Source organism: Ilyonectria robusta (genome assembly GCF_021365365.1).
Source record: "Ilyonectria robusta strain PMI_751 chromosome Unknown BGZ61scaffold_5, whole genome shotgun sequence".
Taxonomy (NCBI): domain Eukaryota; kingdom Fungi; phylum Ascomycota; class Sordariomycetes; order Hypocreales; family Nectriaceae; genus Ilyonectria; species Ilyonectria robusta.
In genome coordinates this window covers 2428769-2446793 of record NW_025764439.1, presented here as the reverse complement: position 1 = coordinate 2446793, position 18025 = coordinate 2428769, and the positions used below count along the sequence as shown (strand labels likewise).

At 53.8% G+C, this 18025-nt stretch overlaps 9 protein-coding genes across 9 annotated transcripts; 2 read left to right on the top strand and 7 right to left on the bottom strand.

Moving 5' to 3' along the window:
- Positions 1-219: 219 nt before the first annotated feature.
- On the bottom strand, positions 220-2480 carry BGZ61DRAFT_569972 (peptidase family M49-domain-containing protein; the record flags this gene model as incomplete). Its single annotated transcript, XM_046256040.1, has 8 exons — positions 220-657; positions 725-822; positions 882-1320; positions 1369-1418; positions 1476-1963; positions 2102-2184; positions 2224-2259; positions 2307-2480. 8 exons carry the CDS (start codon positions 2478-2480, stop codon positions 274-276), a joined length of 1752 nt encoding a protein of 583 aa, XP_046108029.1. The 3' UTR covers positions 220-273.
- Positions 2481-2855: 375 nt separating this feature from the next.
- BGZ61DRAFT_530119 (uncharacterized protein) lies at positions 2856-3890 on the top strand (the record flags this gene model as incomplete). Its single annotated transcript, XM_046253515.1, has 1 exon — positions 2856-3890. One exon carries the CDS (start codon positions 2856-2858, stop codon positions 3888-3890), a length of 1035 nt encoding a protein of 344 aa, XP_046108028.1.
- Positions 3891-4338: 448 nt separating this feature from the next.
- BGZ61DRAFT_475553 (uncharacterized protein) lies at positions 4339-6066 on the bottom strand (the record flags this gene model as incomplete). Its single annotated transcript, XM_046248709.1, has 1 exon — positions 4339-6066. One exon carries the CDS (start codon positions 6064-6066, stop codon positions 4339-4341), a length of 1728 nt encoding a protein of 575 aa, XP_046108027.1.
- A 624-nt stretch (positions 6067-6690) lies between these two features.
- Positions 6691-7710, bottom strand: BGZ61DRAFT_345537 (Tetratricopeptide repeat-domain-containing protein; the record flags this gene model as incomplete). The annotated part of the gene is made up of 2 exons (XM_046239801.1): positions 6691-7227; positions 7594-7710. 2 exons carry the CDS (start codon positions 7708-7710, stop codon positions 6691-6693), a joined length of 654 nt encoding a protein of 217 aa, XP_046108026.1.
- Positions 7711-7923: 213 nt separating this feature from the next.
- BGZ61DRAFT_385975 (uncharacterized protein) lies at positions 7924-8359 on the bottom strand (the record flags this gene model as incomplete). Its single annotated transcript, XM_046242731.1, has 2 exons — positions 7924-8102; positions 8160-8359. Coding segments are annotated over 2 exons (379 nt in total), but the record flags the coding sequence as incomplete, so codon positions are not given.
- Positions 8360-10127: 1768 nt separating this feature from the next.
- On the top strand, positions 10128-11465 carry BGZ61DRAFT_569948 (uncharacterized protein; the record flags this gene model as incomplete). Its single annotated transcript, XM_046256039.1, has 2 exons — positions 10128-10987; positions 11042-11465. The coding sequence occupies exons 1-2, from the start codon at positions 10296-10298 to the stop codon at positions 11463-11465; spliced, it is 1116 nt and encodes a 371-aa protein (XP_046108024.1). The 5' UTR covers positions 10128-10295.
- Positions 11466-11984: 519 nt separating this feature from the next.
- Positions 11985-12713, bottom strand: BGZ61DRAFT_569940 (uncharacterized protein; the record flags this gene model as incomplete). Its single annotated transcript, XM_046256038.1, has 3 exons — positions 11985-12281; positions 12310-12317; positions 12422-12713. Coding segments are annotated over 3 exons (597 nt in total), but the record flags the coding sequence as incomplete, so codon positions are not given.
- A 186-nt stretch (positions 12714-12899) lies between these two features.
- BGZ61DRAFT_475549 (uncharacterized protein) lies at positions 12900-13606 on the bottom strand (the record flags this gene model as incomplete). The annotated part of the gene is made up of 2 exons (XM_046248708.1): positions 12900-13399; positions 13444-13606. 2 exons carry the CDS (start codon positions 13604-13606, stop codon positions 12900-12902), a joined length of 663 nt encoding a protein of 220 aa, XP_046108022.1.
- Positions 13607-14103: 497 nt separating this feature from the next.
- Positions 14104-15470, bottom strand: BGZ61DRAFT_515897 (uncharacterized protein). Its single transcript, XM_046252268.1, has 3 exons — positions 15111-15470; positions 14836-15048; positions 14104-14774 (listed from the first exon to the last, which is right to left on the bottom strand). The coding sequence occupies exons 1-3, from the start codon at positions 15144-15146 to the stop codon at positions 14343-14345; spliced, it is 681 nt and encodes a 226-aa protein (XP_046108021.1). The 5' UTR covers positions 15147-15470; the 3' UTR covers positions 14104-14342.
- Positions 15471-18025: the final 2555 nt, after the last annotated feature.

Genomic DNA, 18025 nt, shown 5'->3' with positions numbered 1-18025 from the left:
TCGCGATGGAATCCGGGACCCTCATGGCGCTCAGGGCCAATACGTGCTTCGATTCAGCTTGTGATGAGGGCACCCACGCCTCGTTTCTCGTTTCTCTTTTCTCTTTTCTCGTCCCTTGCTTGTTGTTGCCTGACGCCTGATGCCTGATCACAACCTCCGTCGTGCGGCATACCCTTTTTCCACAGGCTGAGTACGTCACTCAACCGCCTCTCAGGTCTGGCCTGGGTCACGATATGGGCCGTGACAGATGCCATCAAGGGGCCGCCAATAACCTCAAACGTCCCTCTCAACCCAAGACTGAATAATAACTCTATTATTTTCCTCGTACACCTTCATCTCCACAGTGTCCCCCTTCACAAAGGTATTGGGCTGCACAAGCTTCCATCTTGGACTCGGCTTCGAACACACAATCCGTCGCCACTGCTCGTACTTCCCCTCGACTGCACAGCGGGGCTCGTAGAAGTCCTTGCAAGAGGAAACGTCGGCGGTACAGCGCCAGATGTGCAGGCGGGAGAGGTAGCGGCCTAGGGCGGGTTTGCCGGGCGAGATGATCTTGCTGCGGTCTATGTGGACGGTGAGGCTCGACTTGGCGGGGTCGTGGGCGAAGCGGATAACGCCATCGCCATCTTGGAGGTGTTTGAGGATGGAGAAGTTGGCCTGAGTTGGAGTTAGACTTGCGAGGAATTTGTACGGGAAATAAATCAAAATAGGTGAGTGTGCGTACCTGGTGGTGGACTTGGCCCCAAGCCTGATTCTGAAAATTGTAATCTTCGAGAGCTTGAAGGATATCGACGCCGATATTAAGATAGGTGGCGTAGAGGACTAAATTCACAGGTGCCAGTGTCAGCAAGTTTGTCCACATGAGTCGTGATACGACGTACAATCACTAGCTGTGATTTCACTGTCATCAGTGTAACCGGAAATCCCCAGCAGGTTTTTGTCGTCCAGGAGATATTCCGAGACCAAAATAGCACGACACTCCTCCACCGTCCCCACCAACTTGCCAAAGACGCTTGCCCATGTCTGGCCAGGCAGGTAGTGCGAGGTTATGGCTTTCTTGCTGATGGGACTGGTGGGCAGGTTCTGCTCGTTGAAGTTGTAGATGCCTGGTGCGGTTTCAGTGGCGAGTTTGCCGGTTTCGTGACCAAGTAGCTCGTGGGTGGCCGTGGTGATGAATCTGACAATGCGCGTGGTGTCCTTGAAGAACTTCAACTGGGATGGAGCGACCCAATAGCACGGTAGCTGGGGGTTGTTGTTGGCGTTTAGACGATTCGTGAGAACGACGTTTTTGAAGCCGCAGGTTTCTCGAATGTATTCGTACTAACCCGGTCATTAGTTTGGTTCCGCAGGAAGGTTTCTTGAACTTGCGTTGGGAAGATTGGCGGCTTCGAAGACGATACTACCGCATACGGCGAGCGCTAAGAGAGTCAAGTTAGTATGTCTCGATACTTGGGCGTGGGGACTGAGGAGCTAACCGTGGACGCTCGTGAAGTCAAGAGCCTCGAACAGGCTCTCCTCGATCGGTCCTTTGCCGTCATTCGCATCCTCAACCGCCCAGGGGGGTTGTCGAATGACGGCAGTTGAACTCTCAACCAGGCGCTTCAACCGGGCCGCCTCGTCCGGATCGGTGATTCCTACCATGGCCTCCCACTCCGACCTGATTCCGGCCGGATCGCGGTAAGGCTCGATAAAGCCCATCAAGTGTTCCACTCTTGTAGCCACATGCGTCACCCATGCCTTTTGCGCCTCTTGGAAAGCTTCCAAGCTTCTAGTGCGAAAGCATTCGATGTAATGCGACAATAGTTGGGTTTGCTTGTTGTTACCTGCATACTCATTTGGTTTTTCTAGAGCCCAACACACCTTGGCTAGTTCTTCGGCGTGATTGCCCTTGACGACAAAGATATCACCGGCAAGTTCGTGAAGTTCTGTTGGAAACACCGGTCTCGGCAGAAGCCCGCAACAGCTGGTAGATGGGCTTGCCATGCGCAAACAGTTTCCGAACTCGAGTATTCTCTGGCCCTATCAAGTGTTGTTCATACCCTCGGACACCTTGGCGATCTATTGTTGGGAAATGGGCTCGGTGCTAGGGTAGAAGGCCGACTGCGCGCTCTTGCTGGGGTATCCGAGGCTGAATCGTGGGACTGCCAACAACGGGTCGATGAACTTCTCCAGTCCGTCCTTAGCCTTTGGGGAGATGGTGGCAATTTTGTGCAGAATTTAGACGGTTAAGTCAGGAACAAACTTTTGATCGCCTTCGCCCTGTTCAAGATCAGCGCTGGCTACCAAATTCATGGTATCGAACTCACGTAAAGGTTGCCCAAGTTGCAGAGAAACATGCCAGCATACTCGAAAAAGGCTTCAAGCTCCTCGAGAAGGATATTGCATTCCGTCACCAAGGTGTTCCAATCTCCACTGCAAGCACGATAGAGCTCCATGATGAAGTCGAAAATGTCTGGGCTTTCCGGAGACACCTGGCGCATGACAGTTCGACTTCCATGCTGATGGGTGTGAGAAGATAGTTAAGAGGATGGTTGAGAAGCCACTTCCTCTGAGGAATTAAAGGTGGATGGACAATGAGCTCGTAGAAATAAGGCTGATGCTGTTGGTACCTAAGGTAGGTAAGGTACCTACGGTATGGAAGGTGGAAGGTGGAAGGTGGAAGGCGAGAGGTGGAGCGGTCAGGACTGTCCTGCTCGCCGAGGTACTCCCGCGTCAGATTCCCCGCAATCGACGACTTCTCACACTTTCCTGCATTCCACCAGACTCCCCTTCTTCCTCTTCAATCTTCGCACTCTTGAAAATTGGAACAAGGTCACGCACATTACCAGAAACTGCAATATTTATACCACATGGAAATGGCTTTCCACTATGATGTTGCCTCTTGGCCGACTGTCTCCGGCGATGACTGCGATCTCACCGTCCGAACTAGCAACGGCTGGCTTTTCAACTGCCACCTCGACCCGCTTCAATTTGTTCAGTCGCCCCAGATGATGGAGGAGTACTTCAAATGTCTCAGCAAGCTTCGGTTCGGCGACGACGGGACGGACGGTTTCTCTCGAGAAGACGCCTGCGATTCGTTACTCCTACCATTCAGGTACCTGATCGCTGAGCTCGCGCAGCCCACAATTCCGCTACCAATATTAACAGCGAGTGGACGACCGACATTGTCTCAATACCTCTTTCCTCAGCAAGTATCCTGCATCCTTGATGGCGAGGATAACCATATACGGCCGATTCAGGTACAAGACTCCCAAGAGTATACCTGGCGGGCTTCGACGCTCACGCTAGATGACGACTCCGTCAAGGACCTTGGTCGGTGGACGCAGACCTTCCATCCATCCAAGATCGAAGTCTGCTACGACAAACCCCGTCATGTCCTCATCAAGCCTCCGACAAGGGTCATACTTATCAACCCTGACGGCCAATCAGTCACTTGTTTCTTCAAGCCATTCAGAGCTTCATCAGGCACTGCACAGGCAAATATCGAGCTCAGCACCTACCAAAGGATGGCGAGAGCACAGAGGGTTCCTCCGTATGTACGGCTTTGTCAACTCTACGGCCTTGTTCGGGATGGGAGCGTATTACTGGGCATGCTGTTCCCTTGGATCGACAAGAGAGAGGTATTATCAAGGCGGCTTGCTAAACAGAGTCCGCCTGACTTGCGGCGACGTTGGGCATCTCAGATTGACGGGTCAGTTAAGACGCTTCATCGACAAGGCGCTGTCTGGTGTGATGCCAAGGCGGACAATGTCCTCATTGATAAGAACGATGATGCTTGGGTTATTGACTTGGGGGGGAGTTATATTCCGGGGTGGGATGATCCAGAGATGGCTGGACCGGTGGATGAGGATGAGCTGGGCTTGGGGGAGATTATGGATATGCTTCTTTGAGATGTATTAGTTGAGCGTGCAGGGCATGGATTGAGGCGGCGTGGTAGTGATGGAAGTCGGGAGGGTCCGCGTCCCAGAACTAAGAGAAGGGAGTCAGCCTGAGAAAGATCGGTTCTGTTCCGTAGCGGCACTCACCACCTCCAAAGCAAAGGGCCTGTCTACGTTTCTATGGATTCAAATCGGGCAAGTAGCCATTTTCGAACCAATGCGTAAAGATATGCTGCATTCCAGGCGTTGATTTTCATTGCCTCCATTCACCACGAAACCGCACAAGTTCATTCGGGACAATCCATCATGGTATTAAAAGTGGTAGATACATTTCTGGCTTGTACTTGGAAACGAAGTGGACGACTAAGTAGTAGTAGTTGTTGCACTGTAGGAAAGATTCCAAATGAGATGGAATCAATTTCCCGTTTCCTCCAGCCTTCCCTCCTTAGATCAATCCCAATCAGTCCATGTCCATATCCATCATGTCCACGTCGCCATCGCCTCCTCCACGTTCGCTTTCTGCACAGGTGACGGCCATGATATCAGAGACACCAAAGTCCATTTCAAAGCGGCACCAATCCCAAACAAACTTGTCGAGCTCCATCCCGTAGCACTTCTTTCGGCACTCCTCCAAGCCGGCCGCCGCCGCGACGCCCTGCGCCATGGCCGCGAACAGGCGGTGCCACGGCTGGGCGTCATTCGCGAGGGCCGAATGCTTCTTCCGCAGGTAGTACATGCAGAGGCTCTGCAACTGGCACACCTCACGGCTGTAGCCCTCGAACGGGGGAGGACTGCCGTCTGCTGCGTGTCGGGGCTCGTATGGGTCTGGGAGCCCCTGCAGACACAGGAGGCCGGTGAGGGAGGCGCCGAAGGGGAGCGTCATGACGGGCGGCGCCGCCCAGAGCAGCACGCAGGCGATGCCGGACCAGTCGGGCCGGACCATGATGTTGTACTCGTCGAGGCGAGGGTTGTGCAACACCATGGGCCAGTCTTGCCCATTGCCGAGGCCGTCACCACCGCCTGCCAGCCGCAGCGGCTCACATACAAAGTCGACAAAGTGCTTCAGGATGCCGACGTACTTGTCCTGGTTGACTCGCATACCGAGCCGGTGCCCGCTGGCCGCGAATGGGCGCCCAGCCGGGGACACGATCCGCCACACAAACAGCTCTGGGTGGTTGGGCGCCAGACCCATGTTGCCAACGTAGGTGTACTCCGGGACGAAGCTGCCGTATGCCTCTTTCGCCCTGGCGAGCTGGGCCTCATCCAGCGTGTCGGGAGTGATGTAGAACTGGGTCATCAGGGCGGGGTTGGCGATGGTGGTGTCGATCATCTCGACCATGTAGCTGTTGCGGAACTGGAACTCGGAGGGATACGGGTGTACGTTGAGCGGCCGCTCCTGGGCCTCCGGATATGCCTCCTTCAGGTATGCTTTGAGACAGTACTCCTCGCACTCGGCGCGGCTCACGTCCTGGCGGTCCTTGAAGAAGTCAAGCATGAGCACGATTGCCTCTGGCAGAAGTCGCGAGCCATCCGCGGCCGACTCCCACCCGACCGCGTTGGGCTTCGACCAGTCCTTGGAATCGCTCTCGGAATCGCTCTCTGAATCGCTCTCATAATAGGCGCCGGAAATCTCTTCCTCTTCAGTCGTCTTTCCATTAGCTCCAGCCAAGTTCAACTTGCCCATCTTCTCTAGGCCCCGGACAGACGCGGTGGCGTCACGGTCTAGCTCCCTGAGCAAGTCTGTTCTCAAATGTCGACGTTCCCATTCGTACGTGTCCAAGTAGTCCGCAGCCTCCTTGTCCAGCTCCTGCTCTTCCTCTTCTAGATACTCACTCACACTTCCGTCCGAACACTCGTCGGAGCCAATATGCGCCTCATCGAAAGGCAAGATCGGCATCGTTCCTTGTGCAGTGGCCGGCCCCGGGCTTCCAGCTTCGTCCATCGAGTCCGAACTGAAGCTCCCTTGTGAATCCGAGCCCCATTCGCTTTCATCCTCGTCACTATCCTCCTCGTCATTGTCCTCCTCATCACTCATGTCCTCATCGCTCATGTCTGCGTCAAAGCTCGGACCAGGGCGCGCGGTGTCATCTCCCGTCTTGAGTCTCTTGACTGAAGGGGGGATGGTCGTGGCGTCATCTTCCGTGTTGGGTCTCTTGCCCGAAGGCAGGAGGGTAGTGAGGGACGACATATTGTTTTTTGGTCAAGATTTGAGTACTTCGTAGAGGAAAAGGAGTTATTTGGTCGAGATTTAAGGATATCGTAGAGAAAGAGGAATTGGCCACGATTTAAGTACTTTGTAGAGGAAAAGGAGTTCCTTGGACAAGATTCAAGTACTTTGTAGACACAAGGAATTGTGCCAGAACAAACACCTGTGCCAGAACATAGCCTGAAGAAAGGCGATGAAGAAAAAGCCGCCAGGAAACAAAGACAAGTTTTGATGCAGTAGTAGACACTTTGAAATTAACATCCTTATGGCCCTGATCCGCAGTCTCCTTAGACCTTAGACCTTAGACCTAAGACCTTAGACCTTAGACGTCGCTAAAAGTCGAGCTATTCCCTTCTGGGCAGCAAAAATAACCGCTCAGGCCCAGGGAACGCGTCGAACAACTGGCCTAGGACTAGCAGCTTGACGATGGCCTCTTATTCTCCTCCCTCACGCGGTTTTTACGGGTGCCTAATCGGCACGCGACAGGAAAATGTCAAAAAGACGTAGTGGCACAGCTGCGACCAAGTTAAACGATGAGATTGCTGGGGAATAACACCACGAGAACGACGGGCTTCGATGTGTTGTCAAAGATCCTAGTTACTTGATCTAAAGACTGTCTGCCTGCTCATTCACCCCCGATACGCTGATGTGCTGCAGTTTCTCGAGATTAACCCGCATGTACCGGCCGTCATGACTTCCATCATCACGCCTTCGAAGCTCAAGCACACTTGCGAGGTTGGCTCTACTGACACCAGTATGAGAATGCCCTTTCCCCAGAAGATTTTCTCGGAGCACGACTGTTTCTCTGAGCATGAGCTCGGCTTTGCCGTATTCACCCATGCAAGCGAGAAGCACTGCAAGGTTGTTCAGGCTCTTCAGCGTGTCCGGATGGTCTTGCCCGAGTACGCCTGTTCGTAGCTCCAGTGTGCGTCGGGCCATTTGCTCAGCCTCAGGGTACCTTTCTTGTTTCTTTAGCACAACGGCAAGGTTGCTCATGCTCGTCAGAGTGTCTGGGTGTTTTGGGCCGAGTGCATTCTGTCGTCGCGCAAGTATCTCCCAGCCCATTTTCTCAGCCTCGCCATACTTTCCTTGCTTTACGAGGTCAAGCATGAGGCGATTCGTACTAGCAAGCGTGTCGGGATCCTTGCGGCTGGGTGACTCCTGTCGCGGCGTAAAAGCCTGTTTGCCCCCCGGTTTGACTCTATCAAACTTGCTCTGACTGGCGAGCGTAGTTGAAAAACCATCATTCGTGGCTAGTTTGGTAGCGTGGTCTTTGTCCAGGACTCTGCTCTGAACCGCGTGCGCCTGGTTCAGTATGTCTTTGGCCTCCTTATACTTTCCCTGTCTTTCCAACACAATTGCAATGTTGTATAAGCTTGTACGTGTGTTGGGGTGCTCTGGTCCAAGTGCTTGCATCCGTTGCTGAAAAGCCTCCTTGTGAATGCCTAGAGCCTCATCGTGTCTTCCTGCAAGGGACAGTGAGGAGCCGAGTTTGTCCATGCTGATGACCGCATTGGGATGAGATGCGCCCAAAATCTCCTTCTGGATCTCTAGTATCTCCCTGTATTTCTCCGCAGCCATTTCGTACTTTCCTTCCCGCTCAAGAATGGATGCAATGTCGGTCATGCGAGCGATGCTGGCGATGTTACTTCCTTCATGTCCGGAACCTGGCTTTTGATGATCAAGTTGATCAGCCAGTTGAACGTGACGCTTCTCGGGAGGCTCGCGGGCAAGGTTACTTTTGGATTTGTCGTAGGAGAATCCGGTTGATGGCGTCGCCTTGGACGTACCAGAGTTGGTGGCTGAGGATGCCAAGGGACCAGGGATCGGCATCTCTCCCAAGGAAGAGGAATCAAGGCCGACATACGATGCCCTGAAACTTGCCTTTACCTGAGCAAAGACATGTTCCAATGGGACGACTAGAGCATGCCCTGAAGGATCGCATCCCACAACATGACCGTATACCTCGGTGCTCTCTTGGTCGACAACGACTGATCCACATTCCCCTTGAATAAGACCTATGTTTGAAAATTGTCAGTCTATGCCTGATTTTGGGGTTGAATCAAAATCCCTACCTTCAGAAGTGTCTAATATTACTGTGAATAGCTCACAGTCCCTCTGCTCCGGTAGCGATACGAGAAAGCTCGAATCAGCAAGTATGCAGCCAAGAAGTGGTCCCCGGATGCCAGATATTAATTTGACTGGTGCCAGATGGTGTCGTGGCTTTCTCCGGATGGCATCAACGGCAGTCGCTTTGGCATTCAAGCCGTTCAAGAATAGGAGGTTGGTTTGAGAGATGTCCAAAGACGGTGACACTGGACGAGTCAGACTCCAGTCAAGGTAAGGTAAGGCTGGGTCAAGATCCAGCGGGAGTGGAACCACTTCCCAGTCCTCGCAGCGTCTCTTTTCGGCACTGAAAACCACAGCAGGATCGATATCGGATGTCCGGCATTCACTAGAATCGCTATCGTTATCCTCCTCCGTGTCGTACTCGTACTCGTCATCGTCACTCTCCCAAAGAGGATCTAAATCATCTGGTTCATCATTGGGATTTATCGGAGAACAAGGAGTGACCGAGGGTGAAATTTCCCCGCAAGCAGATGCTTTACAGCCAGGAGTCAAGTGTGGAGCAAAGACATGGTCAACGGTGAGATATGCGCTGGCATGGTCGATTCGAATTGATATAGCGAGCGTCGCTGACGACCCCTGGTATTCGACTAGTCCACCGCAGTAGGTCTCGTTGTTGTCAAAGAAAGCCTTTAATGGAATTCCAACCAAGGCCATCCGATTGATCGATCCCCGGGAGTGCAAGACGTAGACTAGCTTCAGAGGCGGAATGTGTCGAGGTTGGGTTTCGCTGAAGGGATTTGAAAAGGGCTTTTTACCACCGCAATGCAAGCTGTATTGTGCCCGCGAGCTGAACAACGATTTCAAAGACTTCATGTGCTTTGCATCATCCCATACAATGACAACGCTTGGAACCGCGTCGACGGGTGTCGTGCCCACCATCCGGAGCTTATATAGGATGGCGGTCTTGATTTTGTCGCGCAGTTTGACATCCTCATTCACCGTTTTCTGCAGCTGGTCTTTCACGACTTCAAAGCGATCCGTGTACTCGGATGTACTCCAGCCATCTGAGAACACCGGGGCTTTTGGATAAACCCGTTTCTTCTTCTTGCTGCCAGGAACCGGTTCACTAACGGCGTAGTAATCTTCGATCCCAGCCGTACTTATGCTTGTATCACGAGCCGGTCTTGCCTCCGTGTTTCTATCCTCAGCTGGTATTTTACTGCCTTCAATAGGTGCACCTGAAGACTTGGCGGGATCTCTCTGACATGGTGGAGATGTATTTTTCAGAGCTCGGTTCGTGTCTGTAGAGGCAGCTCGAACTAGAGCCTCGGGGATAGCAGGGATGGCAGACACAGCAGGGATGGCAGGCACGGCAGGCATACGTTTCGGAGACGATGGTCTGATGCCATTCGGAGCGAGGTCGGTGTTCGAAAAGTCACCTAGATCTGGAGATGTGGGTATAGCAGAGACAACGGGACACTCTCCTTGCTGTTCCCGGTCGCGCGGTATTCGAGATTGTTTTGAGATGAGACCACGGGTCTGGTCTAGATTTTGCCATTGCGATTCCACCATTGAAGCTGTCATCATTGTGGCGTTTCCCCGCTGCGATGCGGGGGAAGGACAGCGCCTGGAACGAAGCGACGGGGCTCCAAGGCCATGAAATGGGAATTGGGTCGTCAAGTAGTTGCGAGCGGGGATTGGAGTCGTTCTTCTCGGCCGGTGAGGGCTGTCGTTGATTGACAATAGCTTCTTGGGCGGGTCATGGTGTGTTCATGGCAGATCCGAATTGGGATTCGCGGTGTCGCTTGAACCGATAAAAGCTTAACAGACAGATATGGGATACGTATCACGTGGTGCTTCATGTTGGAGAAGAATGATTGGATTCTCCAAGCTGCCCTGCGTCCTTGGTATTGGCTGTGTGGTCTGCCACCACGCAGTCTGATTTCCAGACCCCAATTTAACAGCCATGAGGGGTTTTCCGACGTCCAAGATCTGCTCTTACGTTGATCGACAACCTAGTAGGTGCTTAAAAGGTGCTTAAAAGACATGGGAGTTTCTCTTTTGATCCCGAAAAATCCATTGGCCCTGCTATCTCCTCTTATAGGTCAGGGAACAAAGAGTTGCAATCTTTGTTTCTCACCATGGACGGCGTCCCTGAATACCGCAACCGTATCGCCAGCGAGCTCCTTGGCACAACCAAACGCGGATTTGACCAATACTTCAAATATTACGACCAGTTGGTAGTGTCAGATACCGGTGCTCACGTCGTACAAGTCGACCAGCCGCGATCTGGTGACCTAACTCCAATTACTCATGCCGACGTTCTGGAAGCAGTCAAAGCCATCCGAGGAAATGCTACGAGAACCCTGGATGAAATTTCTGGAGAACTCTATAAAACCCTGAAAACGAAACACTCTCGAGTGCGCGTCACGTCTGTAGTCCTGCTAGCTGCCCGCGTCATGTTCATGTTCGACCCTGCAATGACCGAGAGACACGGATCGGGTTATACCATCGGAAAATATAAACCCGTCTCGTGGCAGCCAACCCAATGCTTGCATGCATACGTTTTGGAATGCTTTCCTAGAGCTTCACAGAGCTCTGATCGAGTCAAGAATGCTCTAGCGAACGCGCGTTCTATCAAGGCTTGGAAGATGAAGGCGCGATCAGGTATCATCTTCAAGGGAACAGACAATTTGGCACAGCATTTGCTACTTGACAGTCCGAACAGAGTTCTTTACATCTTCCACCACACATCTTATCTGAAAGCCCAGTTGCGCCTTTTTCAGAGTTCCAATTCTACCACGGAAGAAGACCCATTACTATCCCTTCAAAGGTGAGCAGAGTCGGGCCTCGAACTGGTGACATGATGCTCATACGCAGTTTCAAGGGGCTCTCTCCCACCGCGTCTGCTTGCAGAGACACTTCACTCCCTGCAGTCAATCCTTTTCCAATGGAGAGATCGTCGATCGACCAAAATCTTGAAGCGGTTGATCCGAACCAAGGGGTTCGACGAAGACTGCACATGGGATGAAGGGAATACGACGTTCAATGATTCCTTGCATAATGACGAGTACTTTTACTGGGGGCACCGACTGGTAGAACTGCATGACCTGGTGAGGGAACGGCGGCCTCGAAATCGATTCGAGAGGTGGATCAAGTGGCAAACCTCGGAAAGCAATGCGTTTGCGATTGCGCTTGCAGCCCTGTTGATTTCAGTTGTCGTGGGACTTCTTTCGTTGGGCCTGTCGGCATTTCAGGCCTGGGTTTCGTGGAAGGCATGGAAAGCCTCGATAAACATAAATGGTAGTTGATGAGTCTGAGATGGCGTTTGGTATGTTGCGCAGTCAGCAATCTATTCAAGTCGAGACCGGTCACGGCATCAGCCCAAGACATGGTCTCGGCTGAAACATGCTCGTTCCACACACGATACTGATGTCTACCGCACAGCGTCCCTCCCAACTACACCTTTGTGATAGACGATCTCAAACACCCGTGGATATGGACAAAGCCCTTGAATTTCACCGTTGCTCGAGGAATGATGGGAAGCTTGCGCCAACAAGGCCGGCGAGACCGCCATACCCTTCCAGCCCACTGACGATGACCAACTCGAGATGTGCGCCTGATTGAGATGCGCTAGTTAGCAACGCCTTCTCAACTCTAAGACCGAGACCAAATTCTTTCTCTGGCTACAATTCGTAGGCTAGAAACTACTCGGCACGTATGAAACTGCGAGCGAGCTTCTCAACAACAAACTCCACGGCAATGCTTGATCCAACACGTCAGCGGGCACAGCACCCCCAGCCATGGCACCCTAGCCCTCGTGACGACCATCATCTCATCGCACTTGTGCGTGGGGGATTCGAAGCGGTTGGCGGTATCGAGGAACCTCTGTAGCATTGCTTCGGCCCAGCAATTTCGCCTGCAGCCATGTCGCCATGCTTGATCCCTTGAGAATGCAGCTTGGCTAGAACGGCTTGGCAGGCCGCCAGGTCTCCGGTCTGAGCGGACCTCGCGTCGTCTATGTACTCCATCACGAACCCGATGACCCTCCCGGCCTCGGTCAAATGACCGAGGAACTTGGGACGCACCCCTTTGCCATCTATCCATTCGTACGCTGTTGTCTCGGCCTCGAAGAAGGGCATTTGCTAGAGGAACTCGGCAAACTTGGCGAGGAGGGCTCGGTCGAAAAGCGGATGCATGGCCACGTGAATATTTTGACGCAGACGATGGAGCTTCTTGAGCTCTAGATGATCGATCCGCGTATAACGGGAGAAGATTGTGTGCCCTGTCAAAGGGTCCTTGGAGATGTGGCCCTCGTTCCAGTCGCCGGGTGGAAAGGGGGGCAGCCGCGGAAGTAATATGGGCGCTAATGTCCCATCATCCTTTGGCAAGACGCCGGGGTCGACGGTGACATACTTGACGTGCTTCCCGTCGACCAGGAAGCGATATTCGCTCTCGTCGACGTCAGAGTAATCGACAAGTGTTGCCCATAACTGCACGTTGCTATGGCGTCTGGACGTCATCTTGGCGTTTACTGAGGGAGTGATGGTGGAGACGGGCGCTCTGGTCGAAATAAAAGGGTGTCGGCCATGGACTCAAGTCGTAGATGCACACATCTATGAGGGGGCATTTTATGGGGTTCGTTTGTGAATTGGTGTTCCTAGTCGTGGCAGGAGACGCAAACAGAGGCGCCAGGTGTATCACTCTTGTTCCCTTTACTGTTCACCACCGTGATTAGTCCCATATCATGCCATGTGATCTACAAAGCCATCTTCTGTGTACTTATTCCTGAAATGCATCGCAGGCTCCCTATTGTCGATGCATCTATTGCAATAGACGCCCCAATCGGCTGAGTGACTGGATGAGGTAAAGTAGGGTGCCGAAATGATGAACATGTATCGTCGAGGTTCCCTCGTGGTGAGGCCGAGTTGCCCGAGTCCCTCGTCGAATGTCTGACTGGAAACCTCCGATGCCGTGTTGAGCAAGGACTGACGGTCCAACAGCATGACCCTGCCCCTTACTAGCTTGTTGCGCTCCGTGAAGTGTCCTGGCAGACTGAAGATATGAGGCAGGCACTTGAGTTCTCTCCGTGTGAAGCGAGTGGGCTTACTCGCAAGCGTGGCGGACACGGGGAAGTACAGCAGATCTGTGGTGAAGCAAAAGTAGCAGACGCGTTTGCAGGTGACGAGGTAGAGATAGCCACCGAAACGGTCGCATGTTGCGCAACTTGCCGCCGGAGAGGGTCCTGAGTAGGGTCGTGCAGTCAAAACGTTTTGCACCGATGCTGACGATGGCGCGGAGGACGTCGGGGCAGTGGTTGGCCGTGGTGCCGTCCGTTGTCAAGAGGACACCGAGTTTCGAGGCAGGCATCGTCCAAGGTGTGGTCGACGATTCTCGACTTGCGATAACCGTACTTTTCGAGCTGGTCTGGGGTGGGAATTGTTACACCCATGCCGGTGATGGGTCAGACGGCGAGAGAGGTCGTGTCGTTGGGGTGAAGTGGTGTCTTTCCAAAACCCCTGGCGGTGAGGCTTTCTCGGTGAGACTCTCCCGGTGAGACTTTCTCGGTGGAAGACGCGGCGTGAGAGACGTGGAATGTCGGAATTGTCATCGGGCTTTCCTTGGACCTTTCGTTTCGAGTTTGGCGCTTTGCTCCTTAGCCTCAGTCATCATCCGTCAGGTCGGCATGGGATACAGAGGACACTCACAGCAATACAGAGGTCGTCGCTTTCGCGGTCGATGAGGACGGTGTCGGTTGATTCTCTTGCAGATGGTCAGGCACCGCAACGCACGCGCGGTCCAGCGCAGAACGGCACACACGCGGGAGCGATTCCCAACCGTGGCAACCTGAATCCACGGCACACAGCACGTCAACTATGTAACATACGCATTCACACAGCCATAGGTCGAGGCTCTCAGCAGCGTTGTGCCAGGCCTGTCATGGCATTGCCTCAATCGAATGTCAGGTCCTCTTCATATTCAGTCAACTAAACTCGTTGGCGTTGTTTTGCACCTAGTTGACCCATCCATCTGTCACTTCATCCCGATAAACTTTGATTTGTGTTACATGACATATTTCATTCCCCCGTATCCGTCCTATCAGTGCATCCTGCACCACATCGATATCAGATTTCACCTTGGAACCTAAGGATGAGGGAAGTCTCCTAACCATCGCTCTTGCCGTATCGTTAAAAGTAGTAGGCCCGGGGACGATCAGCCCGGAATATGGCCTCTGGAGGTGGGGGACTGATATCCCTGAAAGGGGTAGCGGGGTAGATGCCATCATTAGGCAGTCCAGCTCTGTAGCCCGCACTTCGACCGTTGTCTTGTAACGCAGGTTGGGGACTGGCATCCCTAAAAGGGGCAGCGGAGTAGATGCTATCGCCAGCCAGTCCAACTCTGTATCGACGGTTGTCGTTTAACGCAGGATGGGGACTGGCATCCCTAAAAGGGGCAGCGGAGTAGATGACATCTTCAGCCGGTCCAACTCTGTAGCCTGCACTTCGACCGTTGTCTTTCAACGCGGGTTGGGATGCCGCACGGTGGAGTGTCGGGGCGGCTCGCCCGGATGATCGCGTGCCAAGTGGTTCCAGCGGCAGACGGCGATAGGGGAGGAATACCTATCGCGACGGTCAGAGATGTCGAAGAGCTTTGGGTCAGGCATGTAAAATTATGACTTACCTCATCGGGGTAAAAATCTGCCTGGGATTCTTCGCGTGCGGTGCCAGGCGATCGATGGAAGAATTGAGACACGGCCCTTCGGGCTCGGCGAAGGACGTGGCGGCCGTCTAACGAGGCCTTTGGGCTTGGAAATTGGGTATCGTCAAACCCTGAGCTGACGACGTGGTCTTGGGCTCGGGAATCCGATACTGTGCGGTTTGCAATGCGCTCCGACTGTTTCACAGCTTAGCACCCTAGATTTTCGACGAGGGGCGGGGGTTCTTTTGGGAGCTTACCATGACGTCGTGTTCCTGAACACAAACGATGCACATATCCGTTGGTCGGAACGGATTCGCGATGTTGAAAAACACATGCTCAGGTTTCTTCTGCTTGCAACGAATGCATCTCCGAGCCACAATCTCCGGTCGAGGCGGGTGCAGCTTTTCCTAAAAAGCGATTGCAGCGTCCTTGGCACGACTGGCGACGCGCTTGCGTCGACCGCCAAATGGCTCCATGGCTCGAATGCGCACAGAGGAAGCGTGAGGCTGTGGGTGGTGATTCAAGGACGAGGGGAGTGATGTTTGTGTAGAGACTGCGGCCCGTGGCGTGTTCAGCGTGCTCAGCACAAAAAAGGAACTTGGACGAAGTTCAGAAGGGACGGAACACAGGCAGTTTGTGGAGGTGTGCTCGGCGTGTTCAGCGCAAAAAAGGAACCTCGACGAGGTTCAGAAGGGACGGAACACAGGCGGTTTGTGGGGGTGTGTTTGTAGCTGCTCATTCGTGTTACTTTGACTCCATGATAGCAACTTGCGTCCCCTGAGTGAGGCTTACCTTGAGGGAGCAGAACACCGAAACACAGGTCTGTGGCTGCTCACATCGGCAAGGCAACATGCGCGACTCTACCACGGCTGAAGGTAGGTGGCGTTTGCACCTGGCGGATTGAAAGAGAAACGTGATGCGGTGGGGTTTTACACCGTGGGGTCGTGAGGGTGGGAGGGTGGGAGGGTGAGAGGGGGAGGGTGAGAGGGTGAGGGTGGGAGGGTGAGAGGGTGAGGGTGGGAGGGTGGGAGGGTAAGGGTGAAGTGTGACACAAATAGGCGCAGGTGAGGTGAGAGTGAGTGCCAGTGTCACGGAGTGTCACACACAGCCTGTGTTGAGACCAGGCGGTCACAGCCGGCAGTAACAGACCCACCTTTTAAGTCCAGCTGTCGGCCAGCTGTCAGACCTGGAGTAGCACCGCCATTCTACCCTTTCAGTCCAGCATTGAGTCTCAGCATTTGCCAACAGCAATGGATCATGTGATAGGTCTCGAGCAGTGGGTACGGGCTTGGCCGTGATTTTAGCCAAGGGTGAAGTCGAAGGGATTCCGCCCGGTTCCTGCGCTAGAGTATTTGGTGAGTGGAGATGCTATCGATAAGCTTTCCCCTCTTTGACTCCCCACTACCTACCTACCTACCTACCTACCTACGTGCGGGTAGGACATGATCTGGGGTAAACTGTGGGCCTGTCATGCCCTGGAGAGCCAGCTCGCTTTAGCCCGCATCCAGCGTGACACCCGCCTGTACGAGCACGCAGATGTGAAGAAAGCACCTACCTAGGTAGCCTAAATCACACCCCAAGTGCACCGCGACAACCCCAATCCTGGGCTTCGCGCAGCCTCTGGCGGCGGCCATGGCATCGGCCGCCAGTCCCCGAGGCTTTACCGACGACATCGTTCAGCGGCGCCTTCACCGTCAACGCCATCAATTTCTACAATACATCACCAAGGAGAAAGTCCTCGCCATCGCCTCATCACGGCGCCCAGGACTATCATGCGACTACTTCAAGGACCCCGAACGAGGCAGCTACAACCTCCGCTGCTTTGTTGCATTTGAACATGGCCAGCGATGGGTTATCCGCATCCCCTTGGCCCCCTGCCTTGCCTCGGGCAAGCTCGAACGCGAGATTGCCACGATGCAGTAGGTTCGAGTGCACATTCAACCTCGGGCAGTTCTGATCCAGTGCGACAGGTTCATAGCTGACAAGACCACGATCCCTCTCCCTAAACGGAGTACACGACCATGTTGTTGAACCCTCGGACAATGCATTGTCGAACACGCGGAGCCGCATCTTTGACCAAGAGCAAGGAGATGCCGTTCTCTACCATCATCATCTCTTCCGCCGCTTTTGGTGAGATGCCGGGCTGGAACCTGCTGGTAGTAGACATTCTTCTTGGCGTTTAGGAACGAGGAGGGACTACCAGGTACAAAAACTCCTTTCGCCTGTAGTAATAAACCTAATATATCTATCAATCCACGTCTCTACGCTGCCATGAGGAATGGAAATCCCGTTGTCGATAACTCGTGCTCTCGACCACCCCGCGCCTCTCCTCTCCAGACGGTGGCTCTCCAGAGGCGTTCGGTCGCCGTCGAGGGGCGGGCTTTCTCTTTCTTAGAGCCTTGGATACCTTGGATGGATTGACTGGGCCGAGAGATGCGCGTGCTTCTGGTCGAGCGTCGTGGGATGTCTCTCTCGCGCCTCGTAGTGGCCTCTGCGCCGCTGCAGAGGAATCCTCTCTGCTCTGTGTGAGGCGGCGTCGTGAACGTGGTGCCGGAGAAGAGTGGTTGTCATGGCCATTCTGTAATCCCGTTGGATCAATAGCCGCGGGCAGTTCTGGCTCGATACTGGATGCTTGGCCGTGACTCGATTCAAGAGGGGGAGGTGACCCGAATATCCGTCTTGGAGGTGCATCTTCCGCTTGGCGCCGCGCGTGGTCGTCGAGCCCGTTTGCTTGAGCAAAAAACGGCATCATCGGCCATCAGCTCCTCGAGAGGATGTTCATGCTTCCACGATATGCCAGGCAGCACACCCCATTTCCTATTCCAAATCCCTCTCTTGATCCAGGTCTTCTTCACATTCTCGTAGGCCTTGGTATTGATATCGGGAGAGTCCTCGATAGGAGCTCCCTCAACTCTCGACTCGTCTTGGATTCGTTCGCGCGCTTTCGACACCTGATGGACAAACTGATAATACGGACGAGACGCCTCGCGCTCTCGCTCTCGTATGGGTCGTCGTTCCGCAATCCGTCGCATCTCTCGGTCGCTCTTCGGTCGTCTCGGTTTCGCCTCGGCTTTCCTCAACCCAAGTATGGGACCAGGCTTGGATTCTGCCTCCGAATCGGTCTCGGATTCGGACTCTAGCTCGAGGGTTTCCTCGTGCTTCCAGCGCCCCC

Bases quoted from the DNA above. Each gene is read 5' to 3' on its own strand.
- BGZ61DRAFT_515897 (XM_046252268.1), bottom strand. From the start codon at position 15,146: ATGTGCATCGTTTGTGTTCAGGAACACGACGTCATG. The intron at 15,049-15,110 runs GTAAGCTCCCAA...GCTGTGAAACAG, and splicing joins TTCAGGAACACGACGTCATG to TCGGAGCGCATTGCAAACCG. The intron at 14,775-14,835 runs GTAAGTCATAAT...CCGTCGCGATAG, and splicing joins CAGATTTTTACCCCGATGAG to GTATTCCTCCCCTATCGCCG.